Source organism: Prunus mume, linkage group LG5 (assembly GCF_029339155.1).
Source record: "Prunus mume cultivar Tortuosa linkage group LG5, ASM2933915v1, whole genome shotgun sequence".
Classification (NCBI taxonomy): domain Eukaryota; kingdom Viridiplantae; phylum Streptophyta; class Magnoliopsida; order Rosales; family Rosaceae; genus Prunus; species Prunus mume.
The window spans coordinates 2,183,802-2,199,613 of record NC_142702.1 but is presented as its reverse complement, the minus strand read 5'-3'; the positions used below and the strand labels follow the sequence as shown (position 1 = coordinate 2,199,613).

At 37.8% G+C, this 15,812-nt stretch overlaps 1 protein-coding gene and 1 pseudogene across 4 annotated transcripts; both read right to left on the bottom strand.

Annotated features, from left to right (window-relative positions):
- Positions 1-1,507: 1,507 nt before the first annotated feature.
- On the bottom strand, positions 1,508-5,429 carry LOC103330569 (cytochrome P450 705A12-like; annotated as a pseudogene). Its single transcript, XR_016126726.1, has 2 exons — positions 3,901-5,429; positions 1,508-2,332 (listed from the first exon to the last, which is right to left on the bottom strand). The product of XR_016126726.1 is annotated as a cytochrome P450 705A12-like (transcript).
- A 185-nt stretch (positions 5,430-5,614) lies between these two features.
- EMB3144 (AAA-type ATPase family protein) lies at positions 5,615-14,799 on the bottom strand. Of its 3 annotated transcripts, XM_089051734.1 has the most exons (18): positions 14,283-14,411; positions 13,959-14,062; positions 13,583-13,838; positions 12,607-12,982; positions 11,858-12,116; positions 11,475-11,606; positions 9,923-9,997; positions 9,726-9,851; positions 9,526-9,635; positions 9,357-9,435; positions 9,067-9,204; positions 8,868-8,979; positions 7,797-7,960; positions 7,592-7,697; positions 7,370-7,446; positions 6,712-6,855; positions 6,479-6,624; positions 5,615-5,952 (listed from the first exon to the last, which is right to left on the bottom strand). In XM_089051734.1, exons 2-17 carry the CDS (start codon positions 13,959-13,961, stop codon positions 6,481-6,483), a joined length of 2,301 nt encoding a protein of 766 aa, XP_088907860.1. In that variant the 5' UTR covers positions 13,962-14,062; positions 14,283-14,411; the 3' UTR covers positions 5,615-5,952; positions 6,479-6,480. The 3 variants fall into 3 exon arrangements, with proteins under 3 accessions (XP_088907860.1, XP_008231350.2, XP_008231351.2); XM_008233128.2 differs by lacking the exon at positions 13,959-14,062 and having other exon boundaries at positions 5,615-5,955; positions 14,283-14,799; XM_008233129.3 differs by lacking the exon at positions 13,959-14,062 and having other exon boundaries at positions 14,283-14,799.
- Positions 14,800-15,812: the final 1,013 nt, after the last annotated feature.

Genomic DNA, 15,812 nt, shown 5'->3' with positions numbered 1-15,812 from the left:
CGGCTATACTATTAATTTGAGTAAATATTTAAAAACAGAGCATAGCCGCTCGGCTATACTATTAATTTGAGTAAATATTAAAAACAGCGTATAGCCAGTCGGCTATACTATTATTTTAAAAAAAAATAATTCAAAAACATGGAGTATAGCCGATCAGCTATACTTTTAAATTGAATAAAAATAAAAAATAAAAACGGAGTGCTATACAGTTAATTTGAATAAATATTTTTTAAAAATGAAGTATAGCCGTACGGCTAGACTATTAGTTTGAAAACAATTTAATAAGGAAAGAGTATAGCCGCGCGGCTATAGTATTAATTTTTAATAAATATTAAAAATATAGTTTTTGGGACGAAATTAAAAATATAGTATAGCCGTACGGCTATACAATTAATTTGAAATTTTTTTTAAAAAAAGCAGAGTATAGCCGATCGGCTAGACTATCAAATTTGAATTTTTTAAAAAGCCGGAGTATAGCCGTTCGGCTACACTATCAAATTTGAATTTTTTTAAAAAGCCGGAGTATCGCCATTCGGCTACACTATCAAATTTGAATTTTTTTAAGAAGCACAAAGTATAGCCGCCCAGCTATACTATTAAATTTGAATAAATATAAAAAGGGAGTTTCACTAAAACACCAAAAATGGGGGTTGAAATTATAAAAAAACCCAAGCACTATTTAAACATATAAACACACCCAAAACCCATCATTACACACACTCAAAACCCATTTATAAACACACCCAAAAAGTTGACTTTGGGGTTGATTTTGGGTGTGTTTCTATGTTTAAATAGTGCTTGGGTTTTTTTATAAATACATGTCTAGGATTGGGTTTATTTATAAATTTGTAATATAAAAAAGGGATTATATCCTGGCGGCTATACTATTATTTTGAAAAACTTAAGCCGGTTATACTTTTATGTTGGGATGAGAATGGATTAATGCCGGCGAATTTTTTAATTCAGTAAAAAACTTAAGCCGACGAAGATGTTGCCTGGGTTTGAAAAATAGTCAATAGGCAGATCCAACGCAAATCCCTAATTCCTCTCCTCTCTCCATCCTTTCCCCCACCCCCATGATGCCGAGTACTCTTCCCCGGCGCCTCAATATTTAGGTGCTTACTACTCCTTGCTATGAGAGATGCTTGAATTCTTGCCCAGCAGACTTCCCCTCCAGAGAATGTGATTATATATGTACACATGATTGCTGTAATTTATTCAGACGTCTCTAAGCTTGTGTATATGAGAGATGTTGGGTTTGGTTATTATGTGGTACGCAGTGACTGAATATGTATTATTTTCTATAAACAATACAAGAATATGTAACAATAATCAGCAGTTTTTTTTTCTGTTAATTGGTTGTTCTTTTCAATTTATGAGAAAAGACAATTACATTACAAGTGCTAAAAGTGTTTCGATCGAGTTGTTATTTACACTTTAAAAAAGTTATCGTATGCTACGTTTATTCGCTACTTCATTAAATTGATACAAAGAAGTGTGTATAATATAGTGTAAAACAACCCTTTTAAATATAATTCAATTGACAATTCAATCTATATATGGTGTATCAAACGATCCCTAAGTATGCTCAATTATTTAAGCACCACATGACAAAGTGGATATATAGGCAACTTGTAAGGTTTCACAGTATAGAAAACTATATAGAAGAGACAAATGGGTTGAAGTGAATGATAGGAAGCAATTCAAGTGGGTAAGCCATTGGTAAACTTATGCCTGCTCCAATCTCCATATTAACCTTATTAGCCTCATCACCATCTCCTTTTTTCCCAACCTTCCAATCAAAGCATTGAACCATGGTTGCAATTGCAGTGTTCACCAAGATAAGCGCCACTGCAGAGCCAAGGCACCGCCTCCTTCCCCCGCCAAAGGGAGCATAGTTGAAGTTCTGTTCGTTGGTTTGAGGACCTTGATCATTATACTCCACACTATCATGTACCTGATTAGAGGAAGCCAAGAACCTCTCGGGACGAAATTCATTGGGGCTGTCCCAAATCTCTATATCTCTCATAATTGCAAACACATTGGTGGCCACCATAACTCCTTGGGGGATATCAAAGCCTTTGATTTTACAATTTTGACGGCATTTTCTTATGATCACAGGAGATGGAGGGTAGAGTCTTAAAGATTCCTTCACAACTGCTTGCAAGTAAGGGAGATTGGGAATGTCCGTTTCCCCAACCAGTCTGGAATTTCCTACCACCGATTTTATCTCTTGCCTGACCTTGTTGAATATGTCAGGGTGGTTGATGAGCTCGGTCATCGTCCATTGCATGGTCTCTGTGGAGGAAATTGTGCCCCCAATGAATAGGTCCTAGCACCACAAAAGCATAAAATTCGAACCAGTGAGACACAGTGTACTATAATTGACTAGCTAGTTTGACAAGGCATCTCTATTGGAAATGTCAAAATGTAAAACAGAATTTAAAGTGAGGTCAAATTCACACGCAGGTAGGGTTGGTCATCGGCCGGCTTTTTCTTTAGCCTTCAGACCTCGAATGATGACCCCTACATGCAAGTGCAACCCGTGTTACAAAAGACAGCTTGCTTTATGGTATTCAAATATGTCGCTCAGAACCATCAAGTCCAAGACAGATTTGACTTATCTATTGGAGCATTTTGCTCCTCTCAGAGATTTTAAAGTTGCACTTTCGACCAAAAAGAAGATTTAAGGTTGCACAGTTCACCTGGCAATCGATATTCTGGGTGGAAATGGTATGAACGTTCTAACAAGTACTAGATTTGTTTATGCTCTTTTTCGGAGATGGTCAACTTAGAGAAAAGGGGTTTGCCTTCAGCAGTGGAGAAGGAGGACCTTCGGTAAGGAAAGAGCCTGCAGAAGACAAAATAGGAGAAGCAATCGTTAAGCTTCGGACACCTGTGTGATGCCGGCCGAAGGCTCTCCAATGCTTAAGTTAGCTAAGAGTAGTAACTTTGGTAGAATAACAGTAAAATGTAAGAAAGTAGTTACCTTTTTTACTAGGGTACTGTTCCCTATTTATAGGGGAGTGAAAGTGAGAGGTTTGTGTAGATTTCCGATGTGGGACTTTGTGCAAGTCGCCATGGTAGTGACACGTGTCCCAGAAGTTAGGTTCATCAATTAGGACCTTCTGCAGTTGGGAGCTTCGGCAGGTGCTTGGCACTTCGGAAGAATGTCTTCTTTCGGCATGGAAGAAGGCGTGTGTGCCTTTGGTGCTAGTTAGTTTGCTTTGAGGTTGGATATGCTCGGTTGATTATGGTGTAAATAGTAGTCTCCCAAGTTCGCGGTCAAGAAGTAACTTCTGGGTTGGGAACTTGTGAGTTTTTGTGTAATCATGACCGAGCATTCCAGATTTAGTAGGAGCCGTAAGGCATTCCTTGGTCCCCCAAGTTGGCAAGCTAGAAGTTGCGTCATCACTTGGAAGGTATGATAACAGCAATGTGAGCCTCTAGAACTGTTGATAGCTAGGTACCTAGACCTTTGGCGAGTCCTTGGCAAGTCCTTGGTTTAGCAAGGAATGGGCCCCTTGGAGCTAGGCCTTGCGTTTTTGTGCTTATGGTTCTGACAATGTCGTCAAGAGACCAAAGCTTTGGTACGGCTGGGCTGGAAGCAAAGTTTTGTGAAGGGCTGAGCAACAAGGGAAACAATTACAATAACATCGATTGAGACAAAACATCAAATAAGGTTGGTTCAAAAAGAGGAGGCTAGCTCCAAGAAAACCAAGGCTTGTTTTCCAGGTTTTCCCTTCTCCCCTTCTTGAAATGTAAAATTTTAACAAGACATGGGCTAATTTGTGTTGAAGAAAGCTCAATCCAAGCTGAAACAAAATGAGAGAGAGAGAGAGAGAGAGAGAGAGAGAGAGAGAGAGAGAGAGAGGATGAGAGTAAAATAAGACTACTTACAAGCAAGAAAGCCTTAATTTGAGTTCTGGTAATTTTGAGCTCAGCCTGATCATCCTGATACACTTTCAACAGCAAGTCCATGAAATCTAACTCCTTTCTCTCCCCTTTCTTCTCATGCTCCTTCAACATCTCCTCCAAAAGCTCATCAAACTCCAAGGACACTTCAGCAAGCTGCTTCCCATAAAGCCAGAACCCCAACCTCTTCAATGGTCCCAACACATCCCCATAAGACACCTTTGTCGCCAACCCAAGTGTCCTCATCATCATCTCCCCAATCCTTGCAGCCTCATCGCCATTCTCCGAACAGCTCGTGCTCATCACCATCTTGCAAGTGGAGTTGTTAGTAAGCTTCATGAGCGCACCACCCAAATCCACAACCTCTTTATTCTCAGCACTCTAAATCAATTTTTACAAGAATTACCAATTTCTACGTGCCTGGTATTGCGCGAGCGTTCCAGCTGCCACTGCGCAAACAATTCTGTCATGCAGATCTTCTTCATTTACTTCCAATAGTCCCCGTACTCAGCACCAAAAAAACCTGAGTTCCCGTATGGTAGCTCATCTGCGAAAGCGAATGCCGGGTGATCTTCGAAAGCAAGGTCTTGGGTTTTGAAGATCTCGGTGGCCATGGAGGCTGATGAAACAAGGAGCATTCTAGAAGCGCCGAGGCGGAGGTTAAGGAGAGGGCCACATTTGGTGGAGAGGTTTTGGAAGGAAATGGCTTGGTGAGCTGTGGTTAGATGATGAAGGTGACCAATTACTGGGAGGGCCGGTGGGCTTGGAGGAGGATGAAGTTGAGGGGTTGGCTTGGTGGAGTATTTGTTGAACAAGGATCTAAGTAGGAGGGTTGAGAGATAGCATATGAGGAAGTAGAGAAGGTAGTGTTGGGCATCGGTTATTGTTGCCATAGCTATTTGATGTTAGGAAATTGGATGATCTACAACTCAACAAGACATAGTTCAATTGCCTTGGTTGCGTTATTGCTTTGCAAATTTCACAGATGAGCTTAATTCAAGAGCCGGCGAGGCTAACCTGATTTGCATTGTTTGCCTGAAATTTACTTTTGCTGATGTCACATGAGATTCTTCCAATTGAAAAATACTTTCGTTCAACTTTGTAAGGCGCCATTCATACTTTTGTTAAACTTTGAAAGGCGCCATTCATCTTCATCGGGAAACATCGTTTTAATCATGATTTTTAAGCAAGGAAACTCCAAGTATGACCAACATTTTCACATTTTACTAAAACTCTTCCCAATTGCCATCTCTCTTGAACATCACTCAATAATAATGGTGCTTTTGATCTTTTATATATAGCCTTTTTTTATTGTCTTGTTGCACGACTTTTTTTTTCTGTCAACTTAATGATGATGCACTTCATTTCTCTGAGCAAAAAATTGTGGAAAGCTGCCACAAACAATGGCTTCCAAGTCCTCTCTCTGGTTCATATGTTATTGCTTCTTATAAAAAGAAAATAGGAAAAGTTTTTAAACCCATACAGAGAGCTCATAGGAGTGGTGGAGAAGAAAGTGCATTAAGCGGAAGTCTTGGAATTAATACACTTCATCAAGCCTCAGTTCCTTCCTATACAAGCCTCTTTTGTTCCCTGGGAAATAAATCCTAGAGCTACTTCTCCTCAGTAAAGCTGTAGCTCATATGAATGTATTGGTAACTCATTTCAAAGTTAAAAAAACTGCCCTGCATGCAGTACCCACTGAAAACAAAACCTGCTACTTTTCATAATCACTTTTCTTTGCTACAGCATTATAATCGTCGTTTTGTCTTTTATCCAACACTCGAATCATCAACAAATTAATTTTGTTCTAACCCCTACTTTTAGTATCACTTTGAATGTCTTGATAACGTGTTCTATAAACTACAGTTCGCCGGATGATGATTATGATTACCTGTGCTTTTCGTCATGGCACAGAAGAGTCATCTTCGTTGAAATTCATCTGACAATGCTGCCAACTCCATCCTATATACTTGAGGATAAATCGTGAGTTCAACCATCCTCTGATCTCACAAAACAGGCTTTTTACAAGAAACGTTCCTGCTAAGGAAAAAATATCAGAGATTCTACATGTTAGCGAAATGAACTCAATGGATTCACTAAAAACAAGGACCCTGCGAATGTCAACCTAGGAAAATACCCTTTTACCAAGGAAAGTGCCTTGCATGTTAGGCTGCACCCCTTAAGTGCAGTGGATTTCAAGAAAAATCCCTGCTCAGTGTTTATGGTAAAAGCATGGTTGAAATAAATCTTAAAACATGTTACTATTGCTTAGTTGAATTACATTTCGCAGGCTATATGGGCAGAAGGGCTGACGTATAACTGGTACAAGCCAGAAGAGTGAAATGATGGAAAGTGCACAAAAGTTGGGCTTCCAACGAAAAAAACCATTCCTAGGAAATATTTTCTAATTAGGCATATGACTACAAAAAGGTAAATTTGTATTTTTTTTATTTCTAAAATTACCGTTCTTAATAGGGGGGCCATTCAAGATAAGTGTAAAAGGGAAATAATAAGTAAAATTAATTAAAAGATACAGCATTTCCAGTACAGAAAAGATATTTACTTTCAGAAGAAATGGCTGGCCATTAAAAGTTGTGGGACCTCTTTGTCTTCTTCAACCTCTGCCAAAGCTTCAGCTTTAATTTCTTGAACTCTTTCATCCCATATGTTATCTATCAGCTTCCAAGTTTTATCATTGACTCGTTGGGTCTGCAAAAAGAATTAGACAACAATTGGCTAGCATGATGACAAACATTGCAATAGAAAAACCCCGGTAAAGCATAATTCTCTAGATACCTCCATAGGGCGGGGAGCACCAAAGGTTGAAAATCCAGCATTTCCAGGTGAAAATGTAACTCTCCCGGGGAGTGTGACCCCATGGATTCCCCATCGCCCAGCGTAAATTAGGGCTCCATATTCATCAACCGGCTTCACTGCAGGCTGAAGAATGAGCAAGAACAAATGCTTCAAATGCACACATCATTGGAGATGCCAAGGCAATAGAAGTTCAATAATCGTCTATTCATGGACCCAAAGTTTAAACACTTCTATTAGATTGTGAACATTTTCTAGATAAATGAAGGTTCCTCTACATATCTTACATCATCAACACTGACGGGGGAAAGATGTATTGGGTCAGGAGTGTACTAAGAATCACAGAAGGGTGAACTCACATTTATATAGATCAATAAAAGATAGCTTTTCATTTGAATTGTCAGCCGTATTAATTTAGAATAAACATAAACTACCGATGAATGAGAGGAAAGACAAGGAAAGCACATGCGAAAAAAATGAAAGAAAATAGTTTCAGATACCTCACTCTAATTCAAAATAATTATGTCCAGAATTATCATGTTAACATTAAGAAATTCAACACTTATCCATAAGAAAAATACGAGCCCACAAATACAGCAGGCCATAACAATTACTATCCAACGCTATGTTTAAGATCTACCTGAGGTATCCGAGGAGACCTTTTATATATGTCCCAAATTTCTTCAGCTTTAATCTCTCCCTTTTCAAGTAAAATATCTGCATGACATGAAAGCATTGAGCCAACCACTAAGTAGTGCATGATTACAACTTGACTAAGTATGAAAGCTCAACCTCTCACACAACCAAAGTCTAACCAACAACTTATTTTTCAATTTTCAATTGAATCAAACAGATTAATAACCTGTAATTGTCTCTACAGCTGAATGGTACTCCCTTAGTACAGATGAACATTTGTCCTCAGCATAACGCATATATTCATCTCGAAGTGCTTCAAGCTTGGCTGCAAGCTGTTTTAAATTCACAAATTACTGAAGCTATTTGGGTCCTCCAGAAAAGTAATTTTTTCTGAAATGATATAGAATGTAACTCAAATCTATGAAGCATACATTTGGCACAAGATCACTTTGATTCCTGTAGTATGCTTTTCCATATGCTGTCATTCCTGTCTGCAGAATAAGAAATTCTGCAAGCCTCGAAGCTTCTAATGTGGCCTTTGCAGATATCCAACACAAGTTGTCAACTCCAAACATCTCCTCCTCAATAACTCTAGCTACAAATTAGGGCAATCAGTAAGCCATACACTTCCTTTCTGCAGTTGTATGATTAGATTTAACAAGAAAACCAAAAAGTAAAAATCAACAGAAGCAAAAGCAGAATAAATTCATCCAGGTACCATTGCTTGATAATCAGGTTCATATCAAGGAGTGAGCCTTACAACTCCTGGTTCAACATCAAAAGCACTGATGCATACATGGGGTCACTTCAGGCCTAAATTCAGCTGTAGGTGCTACTTTGATTTTATATCAATAAGCTGTCGCGTATCCTAACCCTAAAATCTTAGCAGTAAAGTTCAAGTAGTTTGAATGCTTTTTTTTATTTTTTATGAAGAAGTAGTTTGAATGCTTTCTATAAACTTAAAGAACCCTTCTCCACGGGCTTAGATAACACCCTTTGTAATCTCCTTTCAGATTGTATAGGTTTATTAGAATTCAAAAATCAAATAGTTGTTAAGATTTATTTTGTACATAAGAAATGAGGTTGAAGGTTGCCTACAAAGGTTTGCTCATGATGCAGGACAGTGCGTCATAAATCGATATATCAAAACCTACTCTCTTTTAATTTCCTAATTATTGCATTACCAATTTACCACGGACACTTCTCTTTGGACCAAAAAAGACCAAAAATTTTCAGAAATTAAAACACATTTGAATGCAGGTTTTCAAATATGCACTCAAGCATGGTCCATGAACGCTAGAGTCTACAGAAAACATGTCACAGGATGATCGAACATACGTTATTGTAATATGTGTGTGACAAAAGGTTAACCATTTTTAAGATATTCGAATGACTGAAAGAGAAACATATTTATATAAAAAAAACTCCAGCATGATGAGCAAGAAAGACAAACATAGCTCTTAAAAGTAAACTTGCTAGCAAGACAAATGTTTTGTACTTACGAGCACATGCACGCACTATAGAGTTTACAAAATCCGATTTTCTTGAGAAGACCTTCCCTGATATTTCAGTGTAGCGCATATTTGGCTGACTACGGATGGATTTTATATCTGTCTGAAGAAGATAGAAAATATGAAATTAGCATGTTGGTAGACACAAAAATACATGCAACACATAGTAAAACAAAGTAGAACAATTAACCTCAGTGAAAGGGTGGTATGGATCAGGAAAGTAGCAGGCAAGGACAGCAACAGCTGCTTCTCGATATGCCAATCTCAGTTTTAGTTCCTCTGGAATTTCAGTACTATCTTCCTGACCTGTTTCAAACGTGCCCTTTTGCTGCAAATTGATAAACAAATACATGAACATGTGAGGCAGTAAGCCAGTCTATATAATTGGTTTACTTGAGCTATGTTGTTAGGGAAGTGGGAACAGGGGGTGTATAATATCGCCCAAAAAGGGATAGCTGGATGGGGAAAAACTCCACCAACCCTTTTCAAAGCCTCCAGAAGCTCTTCTCGTCCGATGAAATCTAAGTCCTTCCTGGCAGTCAAAATTCCAGCTTCATTCCTGTCAGGTGACGGGAAAAATGTAAGCATCAGTGCATCACTCTATTGTTACTGAATTGAAAATTTTAACTACCAATTAGGAATAAATTACAGTATGTTCTGCAACTCTGCACCCGTGAAATCCTCTGTAAGCTCTGCAATTTCCTGAAGGAGAACCTCCTTCTCCTCTTCAGAACGAAAAAATTTATTTCTAGCATGCACCTATTCGCATAAAAAGTAGAACGTTATGCAAGGACTAGGCAAATTTCAGAAGCTAGAGTTTCTAATGCTAGAAGCAATAAAAAAAAACACCTTCAAGATGGCCAGTCTACCATCCTTTGATGGCAAACCAACTCTTATAATCTTGTCAAAGCGGCCCTTTCTCAATAGAGCAGGATCAAGGATATCTAATCTATTTGTTGCACCTATAACTAGCACCTGAAAAAGACAAAATTAGCAGCAAAGATACAAAATTTCCTATTCAATTCAAGGAGGAAGAAAATACATACCTGTGAGGTAAACTCTTTAAATCCATCCATCTCTGTTAGTATCTGAAGCAGGCCTTGTTCCCTTTCTGCACCACCCTTCATAGGACAATTGCAGAGACCAAAAACGATGGTGTGAATTATAATCATGAAATCAACAAAAGATTATTAAATTCAAAATGGCACCAGTTAACTAATTCAGCAACTTCATAAAGAATGAACATGTATAAGTGCCTATTTGGAAGTCTGTTTGGCACCAATAAAATGAACGGCAATTACATCTGTTTGGGTAAAACCATTACACATTTTTGTATTATCGAATCTGCAACTGCAACTTGAAAAAGTGGCACTCATAAAACTTTTGCAAAAATGTGAAGCTAAATGATGATTTTTTTAATAAATAAAAATGTAAAAAATTGTATAAATGGGTACAGAAATTTTTCCCTGATAACAATTGTTGAAGAATATAAGTCCTACATGGAAACTTGACTAAATAAACATATCATGAATGGTTACACTATTAATACCATTGAGGCCTTTTGTGATAACACCTACTGGGCTTTGTAGGTGGTTAAGTTAGGGATAATATCGGTGTTGCTAGTAGTGGGCCGCTGACCCGTATCTCTGAAATTTAACATGGTATCAAAGCAGGTTGATTGATTGGGCCCAAATTAGTAGTGGGCCTTTACCCTTACCCCTTACTCCTTACCCAACATGTGGTGTTCGCATGTTGGGCTTGAATATTTACCCTTACCCAATACATGGTGTTCACATGTTGGCTTGAATATTTGACTCCGATGTGGACTTGGCTCCATGTGTAGCCCACTATGTGGTGGTCCCATGTGAGGGAGTGTGTTGAAGAATATAAGTCTCACATTAGAAACTTGACTAAATAAACACATAATGAATGGTTACACTACTAATATCACCGAGGCCTTTTGTGATAAAACCCCACACCTACGGGGTTTTGGAGATGGCTAAGTTGGGGACAATATTGGTGTTGCTAGTAGGGGCCGCTGGCCCATCTCTATGAAATTTAACTACTACTATAATCACAAGATAAACCAACATTTTTATAAGCAGTACACTCCTAGCTTTTGCATGTTGATTTGTATTTTCATAAGAAACAAAATATTTTATTGAAATTAAACTGATTATGTTTGTGGGGGACACGTTTTCCACTGTTCACATAATAAGATCTAGAGTACATAAATCTCTATCATATCTGCACCATTATTAAAGCATCATGCATGCAATGGTACAGAATAATAGCAAAATGATAGTATATCATGGGCAATGTAAATAAAACGAAAACAAACAGACTTTATAAGAATATAAAACCCAAGAATATTGTAAAGCCTTGTCTATCTTTCAAGGTAATGCACTAAGACCACACAAGAATGAAAATTTATAAATAAATAAAAAAAGCAACTGCCAACCATTAATTCATTACTTTTCATCTCCCCTTCTTTTCTTTATGAAGACGTAGGAAAGAAAAAGAAAACAAAACTGAGAGAGAGAGAGAGAGAGAGAGAGAGAAGAGAGAGAGAGAGGGAAACAATATCTATTGACTTACCCCACCAATATCAGGTCCACCACGTTTGCTACCAATGGCATCTATCTCATCAATAAATATAATGGATGGTGAGAATTTTCTGGCACTAGCAAATAAATCCTTGACACGAGATGCTGCGACACCTACAAACATCTGGAGAAAATTTAAGTTAGATTATCTTCTTTTACCAGCACAGTATTGATTGTGCTGTATGGAGACAACAACCAATTATATGCCTCTAAGAAGGCATTAAAATAAAGTATTGTACTAACTGTTCCAGGTAAATGCTAAAAATATCTACATGCATTTTAATAACATGCTGTTTGATCCTCATAAAATTTGGTTTTACAAAGGCATTTAATCCTTTACATTTCAAAACCATGACTTCAAAAATCTGCTCGGACCTCTACAAAATCAGTGCCATTTGCTGCAAAGAAAGGCAGTCCTGCTTCGCCAGCAATAGCTTTAGCCAGAAGTGTTTTGCCAGTTCCTGGAGGTCCATGAAGAAGTACACCTTTTGGGCAATAGATGCCTTTGTCTTGAAACTCTTCATCGTTCTTTAAAATTCTAACAATCTCCTGCAGTTCCCGCTTTATATATTCCTGGCCAGCAAAATCATCAAAGGTAATGCCAGTAGATTCTTCTGCTGATATAAATTTTGCCCTGGCGGAAAAGCAACTATAATTAGGACCCGGAAAGGTGATTGTTAGCAGAATTTGATGCCCCAATTAAATACACAATTATTGTGCACATTGTCATGTTCTAATTTTGCAGGGTGCTCCAAACATCATGTTCTGAAAAATTGAACTATCTAAAGAATCTTGACATGTTCTCAATTTGTTTTATAAACAGAATAACCGAACAAGTATTGTCCAAGTTATTTTCCCCATCAAAATGAAAACACCCGTAAGTCAAACAGCCAACTAACTCTTCTTATTAAAACATCCCACTTACTCTAACGACAGAAGGGCATAATGTACTATGAAAAAAATCTGTCCCAAGACCCCCTTTGAACAACTATATGAGTTTTATAAATCAATAATATATGAAACCAATTCCAAAAATGCTTGACAATGCCCCAAACAACAAGTGACCTAGCAGTTTCTGAAAATGAAGAATCCAACATGTCACCAAGAAATTACTCTCCACATACCGGCTCTTGCCTAATGATCCAAGTGCACGACGCTTGAGTGGCTGCCTGGTTTTTTTGCTAGGAGTTCCTAAATCACAAGGTATTAACTTTGCATAAATTGGCCGCATCAAGTTGTCAATCCAGAGATACAATACAATAGACAACGCAAGCCGCATAGACCATATGACTGCAGTTGCAACGGTAGAATATATTTCAGCAGGTACTGTATCAACATTCAGAACCTCAACATTTACTATTTGCTGATGCAACTTCTGCCAAACATCATTCCAACTGTCTATTGGCATCCGGTCAACAACATGACGCCGAAAAATAACCTCCTTTTTTGAATTTCCTTTTGCTCCTTCCATTTTCTCATCTTTGTAGTAAGGTAGAATCACTGCAGAAGTAGGCCATTATTGAGCGCAATGATTTAAAGGAATAAAGATGACACGTTTACAAACTAGGCAATGTGCTGGCATATGCAACTATCACCAGAGAGACAAAGAACCAAAGAGGTAAATGTGTTTCAGAGGTTACAACGTATTTTTCTGATAAGAAACAAAAATTCATTATGAAGAGAAAGAACAGAAAACACAGGGAACAAGGTGTACAAAAAACAAAACATTTAAAGCAAAACTAATTCACAACCACATTCCAATCAGAATAAAAAACATGAAAAGACCAATGCTTAAAATCTAAAGAAACTGAAGCCCATAAGTCAAACATGATGATACAAACAAATACCCAATAGCAACAGAACTCCATCTTACTCCATCTTTTAATGGATAAGACACACCATTAAATGCATCAGATATTTGAAAGCAACAACTGCATTGACTAAAAGCACGGCAAGGAAATATTTTTAGTGCATGGAAATTAAAAGAAGAAAAAAATTGAGAACAATGGCCTAAATTTGAACAATAGCAGCAAATGAAAAAAGTACCAATGACTGGGAACACAATTTAAATCGCATTAGATAAGAAAAAAAAAAATATACCTGATATTGTTTGGCCATAGTTTGAGTACTCCATAAACTGGACGTTATTTGAGTTCAGGAGTCTCCAAAAGTCACTGAAGTCAATCCTGTGTGAGTTCTCAGGATCCCACTCTGATCCCCTTAACTTCCCACGCATAGTCAACAAGGCCCTGCTCCAATTTGAAGCCATGACAAGCTGTCTCTCTAACTGCATGTTCGCCTTGTTATCAAGTTCTTCTAACTCATTTATTCTTTGTTTCTCGGCATCCTTCAATTTCTATAAAGTAAGAAGAACTAATAAGTAAAAGAATCCAAATAACTGTCATTGAACAAGTTTTCCTTTTGGATTCATTGAATTAGTCTTCTAACTCAAACAACCAGCACAAATCAAACTTACCATTAAGATTCATCCTTTTCCTTCATTTTCCCAATCCCCAAACAGACTATATACAAATCCCCACAAACACATAACCAAAACCACCGTTGTACGACCACAATTGACTGCCAACAAAAAATATGAAAACCTTATTTTCCAATGATTAGAACAGCATATGAAGCCGAATTACTTTCTTAATTCTTCACATTCATTATATTCCCGTGAATTTCTCAATACCTAAACAGACCCAAAAAAGATAAACTACAATAACCCATCACCAAAAGACACACAAGCAACAAAAATCTGAAGAAAAAAATATATATATATATATATATATATATATACCTCAAAAGCCCCAACGACCGAGTTCGTCGTTCCTAAATCGATATCTTCAACTTTCTTGTTGACTATGCGAAGCGGTCCGACTCTTCTAACGAAATTGGATATCGGGGTCATAAACATAAAGCCATTTGATGGCGACGTTTGGCCCAGTCTCTGACCTAAAAACAAAGCCCTTGGGGTTGTGAAATTGGGGCTCTTGAATGAAGAACCATGCGCAGTGCCCAGGACGTTGATTCCAGCCGTGTAGGAAGTCATCACTGAGAATTTTCGGGTGAATCAGGGCTTTTCGTTCATCGCAAGTATGAGAGTCTTGTCCCAGCGCACTGGAAGATTCTTAGACAAGGCAAGGATCGAAAATGTGATTCGGCTTGACCTAATGAAGGATAATAGTTGGCCTTTGCAAACTTATGCTCGGTCGAGACTTGGTGTTGAATAACGACGATGTCGGAGGAGATGTTTCGTGACGAACCAAGTGAAGTGAAGTGAAATGAGGAGATAAGGGGAAAGAAGAGAAACAAGTGCAAGGGTTTTTGGAATGTTCTATTGCTCTTTATGATTTTTTTTTTTAAATTATTATTTTTTTAGTGCTGCTAAAATTACCTGAACATGCCATACAACCAAATTATTTATTAAATTACTAAGAGATATTCTCCCACTAGGGTGTGGCCCTGGCAAAAGAGGGCCTGAGCCCCATTTTGCGATTCCACCGGCTTTAAGTAGCCCGTTTAGTGTGCGGGGACCACTAAACCGAGTGGGCCTAAAATTCTGAAATGGGCTTGAATTCCATATCGCCCTAGAAAATTAACAGTAGAGAGTACAACGAATTTGGAATAAAGTAATCTTCAAAAAGATTCTTACCCCTAGAATGCCTACGTCTGTTCACGTTTGGGCCACGACCAACTTGTGAACTACGGTGGTGGCCTTGGCTTAATAGATGGAGCATACCCACTACTATAGCAACTTGTTCATCATCTTCTTCCTCCTCCCCTTCTTCTTCAGCTCGTCTGCACCTTCTTTCTTTCATTTCTCGCTCTTCCCTCTCCAAGCACCTCCTCATGTAAAACACTGAGAGTAGACTATGAAATCTAAAATATGAGAAATGAAAAGATAGAGAGGATATGGTGTGAGAGGTTTGAGTTGAGGCTCTGGTTTATAGAGGGATTTAGAAGATAGAGATTACACGTGACACAATTTTAAAGGGTGAAAATCTTATCTGAAATATGAGATTTGTATTTTATAATAAATATTGACACGTGGCAACCAAAAATCTTATCCGAAAATCTTATCAGAAATTTGAGATGTGAATTTTATAATTAATATGGATACGTGGCAATCGAAAAATCCAAAAAATTCATCCAAAATATGATATGTGAATTTTATAATAAATATTGACACGTGGCAACCAAAAATCTTATCCAAATTAATCGTTTAAGTAAAATTAAATAAATAAAAAAAGTAAATAGTATTTGCCCTTTGTCATTTTAATGGGTGGAAACACGACAAGCCTTTTGCAAGGGCTGCCACTATTCACTT